Source organism: Fusarium tjaetaba (genome assembly GCF_013396195.1).
Source record: "Fusarium tjaetaba strain NRRL 66243 chromosome Unknown NRRL66243_c0000129, whole genome shotgun sequence".
NCBI lineage: Eukaryota > Fungi > Ascomycota > Sordariomycetes > Hypocreales > Nectriaceae > Fusarium > Fusarium tjaetaba.
This window is the reverse complement of record NW_023501325.1, coordinates 175,756-197,527: the sequence shown is the minus strand read 5'-3', so window position 1 is coordinate 197,527 and position 21,772 is coordinate 175,756. Positions and strand designations below refer to the sequence as shown.

General features: G+C 48.8%; 4 protein-coding genes across 4 annotated transcripts; 2 read left to right on the top strand and 2 right to left on the bottom strand.

Annotated features, from left to right (window-relative positions):
• Positions 1–7,669: 7,669 nt before the first annotated feature.
• On the top strand, positions 7,670–8,209 carry FTJAE_6646 (uncharacterized protein; the record flags this gene model as incomplete). Its single annotated transcript, XM_037353279.1, has 1 exon — positions 7,670–8,209. One exon carries the CDS (start codon positions 7,670–7,672, stop codon positions 8,207–8,209), a length of 540 nt encoding a protein of 179 aa, XP_037206319.1.
• Positions 8,210–9,997: 1,788 nt separating this feature from the next.
• Positions 9,998–12,299, bottom strand: FTJAE_6645 (NEK kinase; the record flags this gene model as incomplete). Its single annotated transcript, XM_037353278.1, has 3 exons — positions 9,998–11,649; positions 11,708–12,175; positions 12,260–12,299. The coding sequence occupies 3 exons, from the start codon at positions 12,297–12,299 to the stop codon at positions 9,998–10,000; spliced, it is 2,160 nt and encodes a 719-aa protein (XP_037206318.1).
• Positions 12,300–13,264: 965 nt separating this feature from the next.
• On the top strand, positions 13,265–15,588 carry FTJAE_6644 (uncharacterized protein; the record flags this gene model as incomplete). The annotated part of the gene is made up of 3 exons (XM_037353277.1): positions 13,265–13,387; positions 13,439–13,759; positions 13,807–15,588. The coding sequence occupies 3 exons, from the start codon at positions 13,265–13,267 to the stop codon at positions 15,586–15,588; spliced, it is 2,226 nt and encodes a 741-aa protein (XP_037206317.1).
• A 733-nt stretch (positions 15,589–16,321) lies between these two features.
• Positions 16,322–20,873, bottom strand: FTJAE_6643 (transcription initiation factor TFIID subunit 2; the record flags this gene model as incomplete). Its single annotated transcript, XM_037353276.1, has 2 exons — positions 16,322–17,185; positions 17,238–20,873. 2 exons carry the CDS (start codon positions 20,871–20,873, stop codon positions 16,322–16,324), a joined length of 4,500 nt encoding a protein of 1,499 aa, XP_037206316.1.
• Between the last annotated feature and the right edge of the window lie 899 nt (positions 20,874–21,772).

The window sequence follows — 21,772 nt, the reverse complement described above, 5'->3', positions numbered from 1 at the left end:
ACTATACCCCAAGCGAAGAGCCAAAAGATCATGTCATGGTCTAGTAGCCAACAACCACGCACCGAGTCTATACGTGGACAGTACTGCAAGTGAGTGTACGTACTCTCCAGAGACAAGCTTTATCATCTTCACATAAGCAGATTCGACGCACAGCCCGCGACCCAAAAAAGCAAATACAGTACCGTACCGGTCGGGAGAAACACTAAGCCCTGGCTCAAAAAGGGCCCACGCCGGAGCGTCTCAGGTCTCGGGAGCAGGGGCCAGGTTGTGGCCAAGCGCACTTCGCTTCAAAAGCAAGAAAGCCCGAAGGGGAAGAGACCACGCGATGTCACTCTGTCCTAGACATGACAGATCCATCCTTTGCCTTACACTGGCACCGGCGACTGACTCTCTACAAACTCTATGTGCTTGCAGTGATCGTCGCCTGGGACCGAACCCTTGGACTGATGCTTGTACTCGGATGCGCACAATCTGTACGCGGAACAAGCCTCAACTCAAAGCACGGACTGGGATTTAGTGAAAATGTCTTATTGTTCGGCGAATATTTTGCTTTTTGGTGAGGTTGCTGAAGGGAATGTTTTGTTTCATTTTGCGGGAGACACAGCCAGTTGTGGAGAATCCTTACCTTACCACTCTGCCTCCCTGTTTTTGTTTTTGTACAGCGCGGAGACATTCAATATTGGGCAAACTACCGATTTCACTGTCTCCGGTGCATTCTTCCTTCTGAGTTCAAACGAAACTGATTCCCCATGGTTTCGAGTTGAAACCTGTTTCACCGCCCTCGTGTTCACTCCAAAATGTTCAGACGATAGAGGCTTATACGGAGTTACCGACCTCCGTCATAGACTCAAGTTACTATCGATAGTTCCCCGTCCCTGAATGAGTGGATTGACATTGTGAGGCTGCTATTGGATATCATTATTAATACATGCCGGGGTATTGTCTTGACTCTTCAAGCTGACGGCCGCTTCCAGCTGGTATGCGGCCTGCAGATTGTCTGTGATAGAGAATTTTAGCTGCAGCAAGGCCTGTGGCAGATGCAAGGAGTTTCAACATGTGTTAGAGACAGTTAGCGATGTATGATGGTTACACAAGGTTGTCGAGGTGATTCTTGACATGTCCTTCAAGGCTTCACCTGAACACTACTGATTCAGTGTCAGCTTGTCAGAGTCGCGGTGTGGATAGGCTGTCGACTCTTAATTATTACCGGGGACTCCGACCTCGCTGCAGGGTCTTCAGCTAGAGCCGCTATGCTTTCTCCTTGCATTTCAGAATGACAGCTTCAAGTCATGAGTTGAGGATATCGCGGTGGGTTAGTTCCCCCGGCGGCATGTCACTCGCATACCAGCTACCGGCAATTGCCGTGACACAGACAAGATCAAGTCTACTGCAAATGGAAAGGACACTTCTTTATTATGACGTTGCGGGAAGCCTTTCCAACCGGGACAATTGGTAATATAAAAGTTGTCGCCCCGATGGTTCGAGCTACCCTAAACAATGACGTCGAAAGGGGCGACCAATATGATTGACTTCCTTGGCGAAGAATTTTTGGATGGTGACAGTCGACTTTGTTCTAGATTATTCTGGTCTGACGGTCTTTACTACTTATTGCGGGTGATAATATCGCGTATTCTATACTTACACCCGGGGAGCATGTATCAGGAGATGCTTCAAATATATAGTAAACAGCGATTCATGTGTCTCGACCCATTGACATCAATATTAACCACATATGACTATGGAACGTCAAACTCTGTGGAAATTTAGACCGTTTCTGGCCCTAGACGCGAGTGAATCGGCCAGTCCTGAAGTGCCGCGAGCCAGTTCATGTAAGTCCCCAGTCGCTGCAAAAGTTAAGCTCCTTTGGGATAGGAAACCAGATAGATGTGTCAATAGATGCGATGATTCTGGAAACTAGTTAGTATTATCTGGGAGGGGCTGCTGAGGCACATAAGTCATGATAACATATGTCAGTCAACGCTCATGAGGATTGACGGAGTGGCAGTGGTGCGTCAATTGTTGAAGCATCACAAAGAACAGGACACTTGTGCTGTATGAATTACAATATAGGAAGATCAGAAAGGAACAAGATGGCTATTACATGATATTTAGACTACCTACATAGTTAAAAACAATGGTCTTAGTCTTCTGGCATCTCGCTCGCCGTCTCCAGCTCACCCCTGAGTTGGCTCAGGTCTGCAACATGCTGTACCATCGTCAAAAAGGTGCAAGAGTTAAGAGATGGAGGAAATAGTGGACTTATTACCAAAAGCCGTAGACTACTTTTACTGGAAGAAACAATGCCCGGCGAAGAGTGAAGGTAGTCTGTGATATCGACTTGAAGTCACCATCAGACCAGGACTCTAAAGCTATCAAACATGTCCCATGACGATATAATTACAGTTAACCTTATTGAACTCTCCAAGCATGGAACTCGATGTACCATATGGTACAAGGCGGATCTTGTCATGCCACCTGAAGAGTTGGCCATACGAGGACGACAGCAAGCGGAGATGGGCTGCGAAGCCAAGACATTGAGGACTTGTTGAGACGTATTGTACTGAACTAAAATATCCAGTGCCAGGAGATGATTAAATTTATGATACAAAATTACAGTCCATTGCGTTCATATCTTCTATAAAACCCAGTCAGAAAGCTTGTTCGCCGATCCAGGAGCTCCAAGGTAGAGTAATACTTCAGCACACTGCAATAATTTCGATATAAATAGGCTCTGAAACAACAGTCAAGCCTTTGAAATACATCCGTAGAGGGAAGACTTGTCCTGACTTGTCAGCGTCAGGGTTGGAATAATCTTGGCTTTCCAAAAAATCATGGAATGCCATCTGATCCGACATGTCTTGAATTTAGATATCAGAAGCGAGGAATTATGCCTACCAATCAATCTCAGATATAGGAGCGAGTTGAGGCGATCATATACAGCAAGGAATACATAGGTTTAACTCACGAAGATCATTGTCAAGCACTCATGGGCACCTATCACTAAAACTCAACAGACGGCGATGGACTTCGACAAGAAGGAACACAAGTCGCAGCGCAATTTACCGACTATGAAGGCATCTAGAGCTGAAGGAGCCTGCTACATCATCTCAGAGAAGTGTTAAGTATTACATCTCCTATGTAGATACTTGAGTCCCCTGTAGCGCTCCGTCCTCGCCAATCCCATGGAGGAGGGGATGTGTGCTGTACCAGCGAAATAGACTATCATCTGATGACAAGTCGTCATCCTCGTATGAAGTGGTACTTGAAAGACTTGGATACCTGCAATGGATCCTATGTAGTGCCGTTTTACCCAGTGTTTGAGGCGAGTTTTGATGGTTGGGGATCGATGATACTGATACATCACTCGCACTGATAGTTCGGTGTGGAATTTAGACGCCGAGATACATAAAAAATTGCCCGATCATGTTTCTACCACAGTGAAGTGACCTAAGTCGAACGCACAAGCATTGTAACAGTGGTCAGGTCAATGTAGGATAGCAATATGTACATCGCTGAAGATGAGGTTGGACTAGTGCATTACGATTGATAAAATGGGCTAACAGTGTATAACGGGTACAGGCCTATCGAAAGTAAGAGAAACATTTTGGATAAAGGGATATCGTCTTCAACAATCCCGACGAGCCCGTGTTCGAATATGGCATCCTCGAATGCAACAGGTAGCCTCAAACTTTCACTGACAAATATACCTAGGTAGTAAGAAAAAGACTCAACGGTTTAAATAAAATTATCAGAACTAAACCAATAAGAATAAGTACATCGAAAACAACATTGCTAAAGGTGCTGTAGGTCCAAACCCGAACTTCCTATGGCAGGTGCTGGGATTTATATTGAATGTATACAGACTCTATGATTCACAAACGACATACAAATAGCTGATTTGGCCATCTTCAGGGTCAAAAAGTTGGTTTGAACCTGCCGTATTGATCAGTAGACCTATCTATCATGTGACGATAGAAACATTGTCGTGAATATAGGGGAAGACATCAGCCAGATCTGAGTTACTGCGCCCGTGAAACAGCACACACAATATAGCGCCTCCGAGCATTTTCTGATGAACTCAGTCAAATTGGAGGTGACATTAGTCAAGAGAGAATACTTTTTTTTTTTTTTGCCAGCGCTCTAATTCTATGTAAGAGCATGGAGAAATCTTGTGCGACCCCAACATCAAACGAATTTGATGGGAGAAGTTTGTTACACAGCATGGTGCCCTAGAGGATCTCCGGATGATTGCCCAGTACGAAAGAAAAAGTCTACCAAGGGAGCACGGCATGGCTTGCTCGTGGCTGGATCGACCAAGGACCAGTCTTTAAAGTCGGCGCACAACATATGATAGCACGAGCAAGGGTGGTATTACTTGCAGCGGCAAGCTGCATTTGACACGATCCTTTGGCTGTCCTCGTGCCACTCGATGCAACGCAAAAAGAGAACAGGCAAATTGGACCGGGAAGAAAAAAAAGGGTATCATCTGAGGTCAAGATGCGGCAGTTCAGGTTGTTGCGAGGGCGGGGGAGGCGCAGAGAAACGGCAATGTTCCGAGGTTGATTGAATGGATGAGCCTGTGAATGAGTGAGTGAAGCTGCTGATACTTATAGACGTCATGTTGAGGCTCAATAGTGCTGCAGGTCAGCAGTAGTTGCATGATGCAGACACGCATCTGCAGAAGATATGCATCTGGACCTGCAGTGTAAAGAGCGAGACGAACTGCAACACGTATTGAGACGAACTCGACAAGCAAACCAACGGGTAATGATTATCGTAGTTTATCCTTTTGGTGTGTAGTGCCGTGTAGTGATGTGATGTGCTGTGTCAGGGATGTGTTTCGTCTGGCGCGCGCCACAAGTCATCACCCATTGATATTGGGGGTTTGTGTTTCGGGGAGATGGCTGCCGATTTCCGGATCGACAGACGAGAGTTAGCGAGTTGACAGTGTTTCTTTCTTTATGTATGTATGTACTTGCGTATGAGACATGGGCAACAATCGACTTATTGTGTGATGAAGGAGGGTTTCAGGCTGAGTCAGTAGGCGCTGGGCTCGTGCGTCGGCTGATATCGCGATTGATACGCTTCTTGGTTTGGTGTTGTAGAAGGAATCCGTGAGCATTGGAGGTGTAAGTACAGCGAACTAACAGGGAGTGCATTGATCGGACGGGAGATACACGTGCGCATGACATTAACACCTACCAATTTGGGCAGTACCTGGGGATATCTAGTGTGTGTGTGTGTGCTGGTAGTCGGCGGAGGATCGTCACGATAATTCATGTACGCACTTTATCTCTGACCTGCCATCACAGCAAGTGTCTTGTACATGTTACAGACAATGGAATACAATGGAGTACATGTCATGCTCGGGGCTCCTCAGCTTTGATCCCCGCGGTGGCTGCCTCCGCCAAATGTGGCTCGTGGTGGTGATGGTGAGAGCAGGGTTAGGGACTGGGATAGACCCTACTTTGTATGTAGGTCATGGTCAGCAGAGGCACGGAAAAGAAAAGTCAACATGGGAATCATCGATATGTATTTGTTGTGTCTGGGTCTAGTATCGACATGGAAGCAGAACCGAGGTGAGTTAGTTAACTTACCTAGGTAGCAGCAGAGAGTCTCACCGAGTGAGAAATATACGGCCCATGATCCGAGTTCCCGGGCATGGTCATTCATCTCCGTCTCATGGAATAGGCAATTAGAATCAAGGTGTCGTATGTTTGCTCTTGCCTGTGGACGTGTATTGTATCATGATCCATCTCCTGATCTGTGTGAAGTTGTCATCTTCCATGTTTATAGTCGACCTCAATAAAAGAAAGAAGCCACACTTTTCTTTTTGTCTTTAACTTTTGTTTCCTCCTTTCCCTCTCCTTTCCTTTTCTTTTTTCCTTTTTCTCCCCCTTTGATTCATATTCTCCTCGTCTAGTACGACGCCATCAATAGCCATCGAGATCTCTCTCACCGTGGGTTCTTGGTTTCTTTCTCACCGACCTTTATCCCCCCAGCATCATGGCCGCCGAGTTGGTCCTGGTTCACGCCTAAATGATACCCTGTCAGGCCTGAATACAGCAAACGCCAGTGGCCCTCCCGTTTAAATCACTCTTGGTACCAGGAATTAATTTGCTGGTTTGTCTTGTGTGTCTTTCTCTCATCTGTCGTTCCCCGGTTGATTAGAAGAGACAAGGCAGAAGAAGCAAAAAAAGCCGACTCTTGGACCTCTTGAGATCGTCGTTTAATGACAGGGAGCTCCAATTAGCGCGCGCTATCTCTGGCTGGCTGTAAGAGCTCCCAGCTCCATCAGTGACCGCTCTGTCGGTACCTGCCTTGCTTTGCCATACCTTACCTCACTTTGTCTCTATCAGCGCAATCGATTAATCAATCAATCAATCGGGCATCAACTTTAATATTACTATATAAAGTGATAAAGTATTACCTGCCCGCCCTTGCCTTGACCGCGGCTGGATTAATTGATTGATTGCTATTGCAATTGCACGTGCAACTGTAACCAAACTGTGCAACCGCAACCACCTCTCAATTATCCTCCTTCCCCATCTCATCCACTCATCCACTCACTCCATTTCCCTCCCCCCATCTTATCTCATCCATCCATATCACGCTACAACTTTGGTAGTGGAGGTTAGTTCTTCTCTTATTCAACACCATCACCTAATTAATTAATTACTTTTCATTACATACAGCCGAGGATAGAGGCTAATGATCATCCTTGGTTCAGTCTGACTACTATACATACTTCAACGATATCAAACTTTGTCACCATACGCTCTACCGCATCTCAGCTCACACATCCTCACACCAAAGAAAATATCGTTCTTTTGGGTCGCAATCATCAAGCAAACCCCCTCGTCAAATCATCCCTGCCTCTTTCACCGAAACGGGCCTTCCATCCTCCATACCTTACTCGACCGACCGACCTTACCTACGAAACGATACGTACCGGTACTTTGTTGCTTCGAGTCCATCTCCCCCACCCTCCACCTCAAGCCCAATTCCGTCTTCTTGGGTTCCTCCCCCGATTCTCCAATCACACCTCTTCCGTCTATTCCCCAAAAGAGACCCAACTCCCTCGATCGCTTTCTCTTACTTCTCCTCTTACTTCTCCGAGCGCTCTGAGGTCTGGGAGCCTCCAGACGAACTACCTGATACCCCGAAACCACTGAAAACCGACTCAACACCACCGATGATGCTCATGATCGTATTGGCCGCGATATCATGATGCTCTGCGCAGCACACCCCACGCCCATTCTAGCATCGTCGCATCCGCTATCATCTTCACCCTTGCCGTCGCTGCGATCCTCCTCGCATATCTCTCCATCATTGTCGATCCTGTGCGCCGTGGTATCTTGCCCATTGGTGTCATTACCAACGCTGTGTTCTTCACTCAATCGTGTTAACAGGCCATCGGCCCTTCGGTCTCTTCCCATCCAACATAGCCCATGTCACGAGTTGCCGCAGCGGTCTTATACACAAACCGAATCTCTCCTCGCCCACCTGCTCGGCTCATATTGCATCCTCAACCCATTTGCTTTTCTGCGACGATCCCAAAAACCGAAACCTTTACTTGACCCCCCAAATCTCAACCGCAGCCGCCTACTTTGCGACTCACCTGGTCTCCCCACGCCATAGCTAGCAGCCCCTCCAGCTGCTGCCCGTCATGTCCTCACAGGCTGTTCCGGACACCCAGCTAGGGCTCACCAACGAGGAGATCCAGCTGCTTCGCCAAGGGCAGGCGGCACTGGGAGGGGGGTCCAGCAGCTCGCGCGCCGCTAGTCGCGCCAGTAGCCAAGGCCTTTTACTACTCGACAGCTCCTCACTTTCTGCTTTAGGCCGTTACTTTGATCATCTCATGGCTAGTATCGAACAACGGATTAACTACCTGAGTCATGAAGCGCAGCGGTTTACCCAACTGCAATATGACGAAGCTGATGGAATCATCGGCGGCGCCGATGCAGAAATTGCTCGGTATACCGAGATTCTCCAGCAGCTGGATGAGCTCGAGGTAGATTTCGACCGTATCGCCCACATCAAGGAGATTGTCAAGGGCTATCGGTCAAGAGTTGAAACTCTGGAGAGGGATCTTGAGAGTAGTGGTGGCTCGAGTCGACACCGACACTCTTCGTCGCACCATTCTTCTTCTCATCGCAGCCATGGCCACTCTCATCGTCACAGCAGTTCTCACCGTTCACGGCACTAAACAGATCGCCTACCAGATGGCGTGAAGGTGTGGCCGGAGGTTACTCACTCACAAAATGTTGTTACAGTAAAACAAAACTCTAAAAGAGAAGAAAAGATTCGAAAAAGAAAATAGGGGAGAGTTCGAAAAAGAGACAAAGTCCTGCGCGGGTTACACAGGACCGCCGTGCTCCTTGCATCGCGAAATGCATTTTGCTCTCAGGCTTGGTCTATAGCCATGACGAATCAAAGGTCAGGAAGGGAACCTGGGTCGTGGAAATTTTGGAAGATTGATGGGCCTCACGGCTACAACACGCTGCGCTACGTCTACGCAAGATGGAATTGGCCTCACGGCCTGGCCTATTTTTTAATGTTTTTGTTGCTATTACTGTCTACTATCTGCTTTTTCTTGGGTTCAGTTTGGTGCTATTTTGGCGTTGAATAGCGCCTATTGTTGGATATATGTTTGTGTCTCGGGCATTTGTGTCAGATGCTTGGACTCCTTACCTTACTCAGACAAATTTGGTGTTGAAGCGTGTGCTTGGAGAAAAATACCCCTTGTTGATTGTTGTATTGTCATAACAAACGTTTACTACGACATGTACCTTTGTTTCTTGGAATCTTTGGAAGATTGTTTTCTCATGATGTGATGCTAATGTCAAAAGGCATGGATGTCCCTGCTATTGGGGATACTCATCACGAGAGCTCTCACCGTATCGTGCTTTTTAATGGACCACTTCGAGCCGTGCTTTTACATTGTCGAACGCCTCATCTGCACGACTGGCTCTGGGGTGCAGCTCTGGGGATGCATATGCAAGGCGGGTGGAAGCATCGTTTATGGGGGAGACGCAGTGATGCCCAACACTAAAGGGTTGTAGTATAGTTGCTGACGTGTGTGAAGTTTAAGGCTGAACTCAAGAGGTGGATTAAAAAATGATTTATGACCTGGATGAAAGTATATATCAACAGTTTGGTTCTTTCATTGGCGTTGGAAAATGAGGCGAGAAGGGGAGACGACGCTGCAAGTTGGGTTCATGATGGAGAAGAGTTGGTGTAAGTTGGGTACACATCCATTCTCATGATGATATGGATTGTCCAATGACGTTGTATGTCTCGAATAGACAAGGGTTATCTGCAAAATGATGCACTTTAACGGCTCCTCATTTCATTGGATGCTCACCGAGTTCTAAAGTGCGGATGCGTTCCTATGAGAAGGCCTTGGAGATTGGGGGCCAAACAATGCTATTGACCCGATTGAGAGAGGCTTGAGAGGTCGAGTAAGTATGTAGAAGAGTGTGTCATTATCTTTTTTACAACGTCTAAGAATAAACATACGCAAGAACAGCCCAATCCAACTCAACCGAATTCGATCCAATCCCACCATTCCTCGCAAGTAGTTTAGACGTTCAACTCATAACAACAATCAATGCTAAAATCCTTGTGGATTAAAAGTAGCAAGCACACCAACAGAGCATTTAAAATGTAATAACCCATTCCATTCCATGCATGCCATGATCCTGGTGCTCGCGCCAAAAACGCCCATAAGTGTTTCCATGTATCATTTCCAAACCCTCACGTGTGAGGGGGATATCCATCGGGAAAGCCTCTCGTTTCCCTCTCAGCTTGTGGCAAGACAAATGAAAGGGGGAATCAAAACGAGAGACAAAGAGGTATGTCAGGGTAGCGTAGACCCTCCAAAGCAATGTCATGATGCTTGCCTCTAATGCATAAAAAACAACAAAACCACAACCGCACATATATCAACTTTCTTCATCATTACTTCTTTTCATGCGACTAGCACGGAGGCGGCCTACACCCGGGCGATCCGTCGCTGTCGGACCAGGAAAGGACTTGGCATCTCGTCTCGTTCCGGATCCCAGACAGCGACGGGCTCGTCACCACTTGACTTGCGCTCGATTCCGATGCGGTCTCGGAATGCCCTCTTGGGGCTGACGTTCTCCCCTGTGCTGGGCATCACGATGGCGCTCATGGGACGACCGCCTGCGCGCGCCTGCTGAAGCTCGACGAGGGTTCGGCCTCGAATGTTATTCTTAGCAGCAACCTTGCCCAAAACATCATCGGTGCTGCTGCTGTTCTTCTTATTGTTGAGTGATGAGGCGCGCGTCAAGCCCTGGCTGTTGGCCTCGGACTGGAGGTTTGCTGCTGAGGGAATCTTGCTCAGACGGCGAGTGGGCGACCTCGGAGCCTCAGGTGGAGGCATCTGCTTAGACACGAAGCCCGAGGTTGATGGTTGGGTCTTGAGGCGGTTCATGGGGCACGACTTCTGAGAAGTGAGGATAGGTCGTGTCTTGGAGGTGAAGGGATTCTTCGAAGATTTGATGTTTCGTGTCGGCGATGGGACAACGTCTTCATCTTCAGAATCAGACAAGGTATCGCGAGGATGATCCCATCGGGAATCGGCAGAGTTTCGATTGGCGTTGGCGGTAAAGATGTTTGCGTTGGCAGTGGTAGGAGCCTTGGTGTTGCCATTGCGACGAGGAGAAAGAGATAGCGACGCAATAGCGATGGGGCTTGGGGAGTTCATTTCGATATCCATTGGTGTACCAGCGGGGTTACCGACGAACATGGTCTGCGCACGGCTGAAAGGCGTGCGAGCTGTCTTCTTAGTCTCTCGAGGCGCCTCGGGGCTATCGATGGAGTACTCAGTGAGATCTGTTGTCGAGGGGAACTCAACCTCGCTGCCACCAATGGAAGAGTGAGGATAGTCGGACTTGTAATCCGACTTGCCCATCGATGAGGCATACTCATCTTCTCGACTCTCAGGTCTTGAGCCGGAAAATGTTACTGTCTTCTTTTGCAGCTCAGCTTCGACGCGTGCCTGAACCTCGGCTTCGAAGCGACTTTGGAGCTGCTCGATCTCTGCGTTGGCAAGACGGTCAATCTCGAGACGTGCTTTAACCTCCCACTCTCTCCGTAGCGATGAGTCCAGCTCGTCTCGGATAATGTCCTTTTCTCTCTCCATATTGGCAAGTCTCTCATTGAGGTCCCTTTCCTTCTTACGTAAAGCATCCTCTCTGAGGCGGAGAGATTTGTTCAGGTCGACAACCTCCTTCTCCTTCCTCATAAGCTTGACCACTGGCAGGTTCAGGAGCTCAGAAGTATCAGGCCTTCGATCAGGGTTCACACGGAGGCAGTCCTTGATGACCTGATAAAGCTCGGGAGAATAAACGTCGGGCAAGGCAGGGAACTTGCCCTCCTTAATCTTCTGCACAAGCTGGAAATGCGTCTTTGCGTTGAAGGGTGGTTCGCGCGCGCAGAGCTCGTAGATGATGCAACCCAAAGACCAGATATCTGACTTTAATGTGTACTTCTCTGCAGCACAGATCTCGGGAGACATGTAGAAGGGGGTACCGACATAGGTAGAGGCGAAGTCGTGGGACTTGATCATCTTGGATAGACCGAAGTCTCCAAGCTTGACAGAGTTGTCCTCGCCAAGGAAGACTAAAACACTGTTAGTTTGGGATATCGTAAACAAAGGGATCCACTATCGAGGTCTCACCATTCTCAGGTTTCAAATCTCGGTGCAGAATAGTCATTGTTCCAGCAGGGACCTTGGGTCCGCCAGCAGCGTTTCCCTGTGTCAACCCTAGCACGTTGGCGCCAACCTCTGGAGGGTCAACACCATAGTGACATCGGTAAAGCGCCATGACGAGCTGACTGAAGATACTCCAGACGAAGCTTTCCTGAGCTCGCTGGCCCTTTAGCGCGAGGTCCTTGATAACGCGGCCGAGATCGCCATTCCCGCAGTACTCCATGTAAAGATGCAAGTCCTGGCTAACTTTGAGGTGTTCACGATGGTAATAGGCGACAATGTTTGGGTGGCGCAGATGCGATAGGATCTGGAACTCGGCGTGAAGTTGTTCGCGCTCCTTCTGGGACATGCGTAGATATGAGATTTCTTTGCGGCACATGATGAAGCCGTCTGTCCTGCGACGGACCTTGCGGATAATGCCAAAGGAGCCATGGCCTAGAAGAAGACGGTGAGTTAGAGTTGCCGCTCAATTGATGGCACGGCGCATCGAGACGAGTGCTGTGAACTCGATAGACTCACCAATCTTCTCCAGCGTTTCGTACTTGTCCTCGGAAGACATGATGAAGTTATTCACGGTGAACAAGCAAACTCAACCCATGCAAACAAGTAAATTCTCGCTAGGCCGTGAAAGTGTGAATGCAGATCAGATGCGATGCGATGAAGGAGGACGCAGAAACAAGAACGAACAGACAGACAGACAAACACAACCTGCTTTGGTTAGTAGTAGTAAGCTTGATGTTTTAAGAGATGGATGGGAGAGGAGAGAGAGGAAGAGGAGGAAAAAGGAAGAAAGCAAGGTCCAGCTTGAAGTAGCTAAGTGAATGGATCTATTTTGCGTTGTTCGTGCAACTTGTAGCTTAGACCCAAATAATCCCGGCCACTCGTCCCACGGCCTCGGTTCTGATTGGAAGTAAACACTCCATCGTTGCTACCATGGCAACCAAGGTCAAAGCTACCGATAACCGGGGATAGCCGGGGAGCTCTTATCGATAAGAGGTGACGTCGTTCTGTTTCTGGTCTAGGCACGTAGTCCATCGATAGAAGTCTGTCGAACAAAACAGCCAAGAATAGATCAGATCGGTTAATTAACCATATGCAAGATAAAGTGATCATAATGCAGTGGCTGTATTGTAAGTTTAGCAACTCTACATAGTTCAATAACTAAATCTAACCATATTGCTGTGGCTTCAATATTATGCACTTAAGGCAAAGCTTAAACGCGCTTAATTGAATACATTTACTGGCACGTGAGCGCGCGATGCGTTTCAACGCGTGGCTTTCATCAGGGCGACTTGCATCCAGAGAATATCAAGACCGCAGGCGGTAACCAAAATTTGGCCGAACTGAGGGCGCGTCTCACTATGCGATGAGTTTATCAAATTTTCAAAGCGTTTAAGCTGATTCACGCTGCCAAAATTGATATCTGCAGAGGCGTTGGCGCACTTGTAGCCCAGCCCTCTCACTCAAGCTTCAGCGAACAGCGCCTTATCCCTTTCATAACCCAGAGAAAGCCTACTCATCACAATGCCACCGGCAATCACATACGATGGAGTCGAAAGTGCCGAGGGCGGTACCATCTTCAAGGACCTCAAGTTTTGGCTCTCACGTCGAGTACCGAGCAGAAAATATTGGACAGAGCTTATCACGGTATGTTGATCCTGCAAACTCATTCATGCGCTGTCGCTGATTCTAAAATAGCAAAATGGCGGCAAGGTCGTCATCCTAGAAAAACATGCTGATATGCTTATCGCGGACCATCTCATAAAAAGAGATGCCCCTCCTGGCTCCTATTCATGGAAGTTTATTAAGGACTCGGTGGAAAACGGGTATATACAAATCAAGGATAAATACTTGATAGGACGCCATCCAGACGAACCAAGGCCGGTGGGCAGCAATCAAGCCAAAAAGTCAACAAGGACACCGTTCACTGCTGAGGACGACGCGAAACTTACTAGGTGGGCACTAAACCATCCGACCCAACACAAAGGAAATCAGATATGGTACGAATACGAAAAAATTGTAAGTTTTCACAAACCAGGCCATGCAAATTAAGCTCACATGTGTAGAATCCTCGACACACTGCGCAATCTTGGCGCGATCACTGGATCAAAAAGCTGCAGCCCCTGGATAGGAAAAAGTTGGAGAGTATGGCAGCCTCTGCGCCTCCAGAAGCCGGTCCTATTGCGAGCACCCCAGAAAAGACTACGGCAGACCGCAATACGACTGTCAGAATCCCACAGAAGGCTGCTGTTCAAAGGGCCCCTGAACAACGCATGAACAGCCAAGTAAACGCCGGCCCCATTCGCAGAGCACCACAACCTCAACCTCCGACAGCGCCATCGCAAGGCCCGAGAGAAGCCAACAAACCTCGGGAATCAATAGTAGACTGTCAAGAACAAGAACAAGAACAAGAACAAGAACAAGAAGAGGAAGAAGAAGAAGAAGCTCTCGCTCTTTTGAGGGACAACTGGTACCAAGATCTTGATGAGTATATTAAAGTTACCGAGAAAGACATCAAGAGAAGTCTCAACATCAATGGAAAGAAGATCGAGTTGTTTGATCTTCTGCTAGCTACCCGAGATGCGCCAGTATCACAGGACAGCCAAGTAACCGACTGGTACAGAGTCGCAGAGAACCTTGGCTTCGTTGAACCAGATCAGCACACTGTCAATGAGTTGCATCTCTGCTATGAAGAGAACCTCGTGGACTTCCTCGACACAATGGAGAGCTTCGAAGTCAACAGCGAGGAACAGAGCCCCGAGTCACAGGATCAAGCTCCTGACATAGACCCTGCTCAGGACATCAACTTCGAAGACGGTCAACAGCGCGGTTTACTGCAAAGCCAAGTACCCTCCTCACCCCCAGTCACCGCGCCAGGTTTGAAACGAACCGCTGGTGAGCCTCCCTTCGCCTCACTGGAGCGCTTTAAGAAAAGACGCTACAGTAAGGACATAGAGATACCATCTACACCGGACGCCGAAGAAGCCCCCAAGCTACAGCGTGCCCAAGAAACATCTCCTGGTGCACTAAGAACCTCTCAGTGGCTAGGTTATATTGGTGAAAGCGAAGCTTCGCAACACCTTCCACCGCTTCCCCCGATGCAAGATGAGTCACAAGACCTCGGAACGCGGCCGGCATTCAGGCAGGATACCCGTCACCAATCTGTGGATGTTTCACTGCCAAACGATACAGCTTTGGATACTACACCAATACCGTTGCGTCTGAATAAACATCGCCAGCAAAAATCCTCTCGTGAGAGACAGCGAGAATCACACGCCCAGCCCATGAAGCGACGTCATGACAGCAGCTTTACAGACCAAATCGCTCCCAGGCGAGCTGTTTCCTCTGTGAAACCGAAACCGAACCCACAACCAAGCAGCCGAACAGCTCGACGGTCTCTTCCGGCCTCTTTCAACTCTCCCCGACCTATTCCCGATACAAGCCAGCCTCAGAGTTCAGAGAAGTCTAATTCTCGAGAAATCCAGAACTGGATAAATCGCTATGAAGCAATGGGCTACCCCCGCCAATTTGTCGTGGAAGCCCTCAAACGTACCACCCTTACACCTGGAAAATTGGCCCTTCTAGTCATGAAGCATCTCAGTGAAGGACGCGATGTGCCTTCTCGCTATGAGGGTATCTGGACAGACCGTGACGATGCGGACTTGGAGTTTGCTTCGAGCGTAGACTTCAGCCGTCCTCCCGCTGACGACAGCGAAGACCGTCAACAGCAGCGCGCTCAGGAAGCTCACAACCGGCTTGTTAATAAGCATGGCTATGAGAGGTTTAACATAAGAAAGGCTTTTCTCGAGGCCCAAGCAAAAGAAGGTGGCAGCCAGCTTGAAGGATAGAATATCTTCCAGTGGTTTGACGCCCTTGATATGGTTAAATAAGTCGAGAGTTGGCAGGTGTTTGCTCATAGTGGGAGGGGCGCGGCGTACCTCTTGGTTAGGACGAAATGACATTCCGCATCACTTAATACCCAATTTGAATCTGAAACCAAGATAGCACCACTAAGTTCTATTCACCAATACCTTAGGTGATGTTCGACATGCATGAAGTGGCCATAACATCACGGGGATGACTAGCATTGGGTGGATATCTTGATGAAATGTCCGCAAAACTGCCTATACACTCATTACGTCTCATTGCATCCCTCTCACTCATCAGGGCTTTCGCATACTATGTTGCGCTCCCAACGCCAGAAAATGCAGTTTTTCAGTGACCTTGCCCCTGTACCAAATGCGTGAAACACCGCAAACAGCTTCCGTAAAATCCTACGACTTCTCGTTCGAACGTAATGACAAAAATTATTTTCCTCGTTCCCAGCGTGTCACATCTTGCGCTCAATTCACATCGCATTCATATGCTCCTATTTACATTGAGGTTTCAATGGTTCCTCTTCACTAGCCATACTTCCTTGCCAGGCCCCCAAAAGGACGAGTAGGAGGCCAAAATGATAGCAAGTTTGGTGGCAGCATATTATTTGCCAGTAGGCGGGCTGCAAAATGGTCCAGACTTGTTGCAATCGGCGGGCTGCTTTAGGATCAGCCAGCAAGATGATGTGTCCTTCGGCTTCGGCTCTTAAGGGGCTGGTGGTGGTGGTGGCTTTCGAATAATCTTGATTTTGGGCCGCTGAGTAGGCGCTGCTGAAGGAGGGGGTGTGCTCGTAGCAGGACTCGCAGACTTGGGCTTCGGTGTAGAGCTCGAATGGGTATTTAGCGAGACCTTTCTCTCTGGTGCAGGATGCGGCGATGATGCCGGGCCACCAGGCAAAGGCCTTCGCGCCGCGTCTCCAGGGAGGGGCTTTCTGGCGGGCTTGGCCGTGATGGAATCTGATCTTGAGTTCAAAGAAGGGGCAGGGCCATCTCTTGGCGCCCCTGAAGGGAGAGATACCCGGCCATTCCCATTTGGCTTCTTTTCTTTTCTCAGTAAAGGAGCGAGGCGGTTTGGAGCAACCCTTAAGGTGATGATCTTGCTCTTCTTCTTCTTAGGGATACCCGAATCGAATGGCTTATCAACCTTTGCGCGTTTGGGTGCCGGAGTAGGCTGTTCATCCTTCTCAGGTCGAGGGCGCTTGCTACTGGAAGCAGATGAGGGCTCAGGGGGCCAGGATGGTTTGGATCCTGATGAAGAGGTAGCACTTGCTTGCCGAGACAGACCTGGTGATGCAACAATGGTGTCTCTTTCTTGCTTTGGTAGAGTGGGCTTCGGGCTTTGAACAACGGGAGAGGCACTGGCGCTGGGTCGTTGAGGTTGAGGGACACTCGGGCGTTGGGCAGAAGCCGTCTTGTGGGTATTGATCTTGATAGAAGATGTCTTCTGCAAAGGTGCAGGTCGCTTCTGCTCAATGATGGGGGCAGGCGGAGCAGGAGGCGAAGGCGGTGGTGCTTGTACGATTGGCTCCCGGGGTGTCGTCCTGTAATGAGCTTTGAATTTCACGATCAACTGTCCAAGTTAGCACCAGCAAAGACTTGCTCGTAAATAATATAGCACTTACTCGATTAGAGAGCTGCTGCACAGGCCTCTCAACCTTCCAAGCCTTTGGTAAGGGGAGCGTAATGACCCAATCGCCAGCCTCCTCAAACATCATCGCCGCCAAATCTAGCATGCTTTCCATCTCACCACGACCGAGACTCGGATGATCCAGCGCCTTACGCATCGCAATGCTGTAGTGTCGTTCGTCGCCTCCGTAGGTTTCATCCATTTCTCTTCGTAAAGCCTTGAGTGCTGCATCCAGATTCTCTTTTCTGGCAAACATTTCTTTTCTCGCCTCAATCTCCTGGGCACTATCTTGCACAAGTAAAAGGTCTCCTTCATCTTCCGGCCGAGGGTCATTCTTAGCAACCTTAGCATGCTCTCCGAAAGCAATGGCTGCGAGCCCAGAGGCAGACGCCTCGATGAGTTTGTTCCGCACGTACGGTGACCGGTCGGTGATGAGTGAATATGTCAATAATGAGAACACTGTCGGATCCAACATAGCCCCCAGGTCAATCAGAGCCTCGAAGGCCTTGATTCGAATTAGATCTCTCGTTCCGTCCAACAGATACTGCCCGAAATCAATGTACCTCTTCGGGATTACTTCCGCCTTCATCAATCGTTGTTTGGCACTAAGACCAGCAATGGTCCAAACGTTCTGGTATGAATGGGTCCACTCATCTCGCCGCAAAACTCTCTCGATTTGCTCTATGGCCCTTTCGAGGAACTGCTTCTCATCCTCATTGGGATTTTTGTTCTGCATCGCAAACCATTCATCTTGCTTGGAAGGGATGAGAGACGTAGCAAGAGCCTCCACGAGAGTAGCGATGTAGAAGTGGTCAGAATACGGGTTGTCCTCATTGTTATTGAAGAGAAGTTGGTCCAAAATGAACTGGCGAGCTTCAAGAGGGCATTTGTAAGTGTGAGCATCTCTCACTTGAGCGATGGCTTTGATAATAGCACACTGAACATTGTATTGCTTCTTGTCGGAAAAGTCATTCGGCTTTGGTTGGTTCGTACCTTTGTGGCAAAACATCTCTCTGAAAGCCTTCATGAGTTGTCGAAGGCCAAGCATTGATAGATCCTTGATGTTGGCCTGCCGTGGCAGAGCTTCAGCAGCCATAGTTCGAATACCATGAAAGTAGCGGCGGTCCACAAGCGTTCTGGTAAGAAACCCTGACGCGATGGGGTGCAAAGGGCCATGGGTCAGGTAAAGCATAGCATCCTGCTGAGCAACGACATCTCTATCTTGCTGCAGTTGTGACACGTACATATACGGCTCAAGAGTCCGCTTCATATCGCAAGACCACTCGAAGTCGGCATCGACACGTATCCATTCGTAGGACTCCTGGTCCATCTTTCGTTCAGTTTCAGGATCCCAATCGATCAACTCCCATTGCGCCTGCTCGTCTGGCGTCTGCAGAACGTCGCCTAAGCAGTAGAGGAGCGCATCATCCATATTTTCCGCATCCATACTGGCACCAACGTTTTGCTTTTCCTTCATGCGGCGCGTGCGCTTGAGCCGCTTATACTTGGTATTGTATGGAATCTCGAATTTGGTAGACCTTGTGGCATCTTCGCGGATTTCCAGAATATGCTCGTAAGGTGTTCCATCAGCTTCATGGATTCGTACCGTCATCGGTCCAGTGAACAGAGGCTGTACTTCGCCTGGCTTAACACCAGAGCGGCGCTCCTTGACAACACGTAGGAAATCATTCTTGTCTAGCGGTGGCTTCTTGGCTGTCCGGAATTGAATCTGGTTTAGCGTGAGCTCAACACAGAGCCTCTTCTTGTTGAATTTCGCCTTGACATCAAATCGCGGGCATCCTGAACCGTAGACCCACTGGCTCCAGAAACTCTCAAGCCGATACTTTGCCCCCTTCTCACAAGTTGTTCGGAATTTCTCTGTTTCAAGGATAGTAGCCCTGTCAGAAGATTCAATCTGAACCTTGGTTAACAGTTTAGAGAGAATACGTGTCAATCCGTGTCCTCCTGAAGCCTTAATGAGTCGCTTATCCAGGATGAAGAAAACCACGGGAGCTTTCAGAGTCATGAAGTCCATCTCGAACTCTCCCAAATGCAGGTAAGGGCCGAGATCGTAAAGAGAAGGCCGTTCGACGTCCATCTGAACAAGCTTGTCGGAGAGTGTCTTCATCCGAAATCTGTACTCATTGTTTCCGCAAATTTTCTTCATGAAGAGATCTGTCATGAAATGTGCGATGCCGACGATAAGCCAAAGGTCATTTCTTGTGTTCGGTATCATGTTGATGCCTATCCACTGGTACGCCAATGTTTGAACCATCTTTCTTGTGACATCGATCTCGGTATCAATTATGTCATCTGGGAAAAGTAATCGATTGCTGACGAAAGCCATGGAGTAGAGGGCCACAGTGTCCTGAATCATATCATCAAGGAAGCAGAGCTTGAAATTGCCGAACGGATACCGAGCAAACGTGAATGTAAAGAAATCAGCTGCCATAGTGATCGCTGCTGCTGTATTCCGCACCCAGTCGGCACGGTGTGGTAGGCAGTATGCGTGAACCTTGAGCGCATTCATACCCAGTTTGACCTCGTCCTCTTCCGTTCTGAACTCGGATGAAAGATCAATATGCTCAAACGGGCCCACTGCAAAACCAAGCTTCTGTACGGACACCTTCTTCTCAGGCTCGAAGGTCATTATCTTTTTGTGATCATCGTCTGGATCTACGGTCTCTTCCATAAGGAAACCTGAGCAGACAACCGACATTTCACGAAGTTTGTCTTCCTCGGCAAGGTTATGAATTCGCTCCTGGCCATCAATCTGCATCTTGTCGGAGTTACTACCGTTCTGTTGTGTAGCAAGCGCTTGTTGCAGAGCATCACCCAAGGTACGGGGGTACTTGATTGATATCCTCCAATCGCAACGTGATCCGTGGTCATCAATACAAGGGAAAATGCACGAAGCAGTCCCAGGATGTATCGAGCTTCGTGTGTACATGTGTGTAAACCGGTTGTCCAGGGGATCGACGCCGACAAACTGTATCCCATCTCGGGGGTTCGTATGGGAAAATGGGATGGTGATTCTGTACTGCTTGTTGGATCGCTCGTTCGCATCAAGACCTATCATAGACTTCCTGATGATGAGCCTCGGGCGATCCGGCTCGGCCTTACCTCGCAGGTTCACCTTCAGCGATCGATAAACCGGTGTGCACCCCTCGAACTCTCTATTCTCGGCGGGGACATCGTTCTTGCGGCTGCGGAATATCGACTGTGCACGCTTGCGGCGAATATCATGGTGGTCGGCTCTCAAACTCCAACTCTTTGGGTGAGTGAGCTTGGCATATGGATCATTGTAGGTTACTGTTGTTCTCCGTCTATGACTCTCGACGATATCACCGTTTGACTCCTTAACATCAGCGATGAAAACGTTCTCGGTATCGATTTCGCAATCTGCAGCGTCCAACACTATGTCCTCAAGCTTATCGTTGAATACGACAAGAAAAATGTCGGTCGTTCCATCAATGCGCTTATCGCGAAAATTCACCTCGAGATTGACCTCTTGCTTAATGACGAAGAACTCGAGCACTGATCCATCTTCTGTAGATGCCGTTTCGTCGTCTATGTCGAGCAGAGAGTGATTCACAGGCGCAGGCTCCTGCGGCATGGCGAGTGTAGTCATGTTGACTGGTGGTAGGCAGGGCAAAGGAAACGAAGGCCTGAGGGCCCCTGCGCGCTGGTGTTCACAGACTCAGCATCGATAGAGGTTCCAGCCTGATGCGCAGGGCAAAGAAGCCTTCGGGGTCGCTAGGCGTATATGTAATTCGTATTATTCTCGTCGCGCAGTCTTGTGCTTCTTTCGAGGTGTTGGCGCAATTTGAATGGGGTATGCGGAGTTGGTTCTGCGTGAAGTGAGGAGCGGAAGGGGTAACGTGGGTATTAGAAAGGTTTGACCGTGAATTAACAATGAAGCGGCCTTATTGTAAAATACAAATACTGCAAAAGCGCAATTCGCGCAAACTCGGAAAATGACCGTATATCAACTTCTCGTCGTGAACTTTGCAAAAGAAGGAAGACAGCTCGCGGCGCGTCAGGAAGCTGGCGTGCACGGACCGCTCCATTTCATGAGGCTCGGTGCGCGGTACGTACCTTTCTGGGGCATTTCACATCTCCAACTAAGGTATCATTCTGGCTCGGAACAAAGAACAAACAAAAGAATCAAGATGATAAATCAAGCGATCCACTACCGAGAACCCGAGAAGCGTGACTAGGCTCATCCGCCGCGCTCCCCATTAAAACAAAGGCATGTTGGCATACAGTATGCCTATCTCTATCATTCATCAGGTATTTATCACCGAACGTCAGTGTATGACCTCTCATCCTTAACAGGTGAGTTGGACCTTGTTGAGAAACAAACAGGTGTCACATGTCATTGGCTTCGCAGCCCAATTTGAACGACAGGACACAATTCTAATACAGCATCTCATAATGATCCTCGAGTTATACGCACAATCCCAATCAGACAACTATGATACCATCGCCCTTACCAGGGCGTCTCAGATCCCTCCCGAAACGCCAACC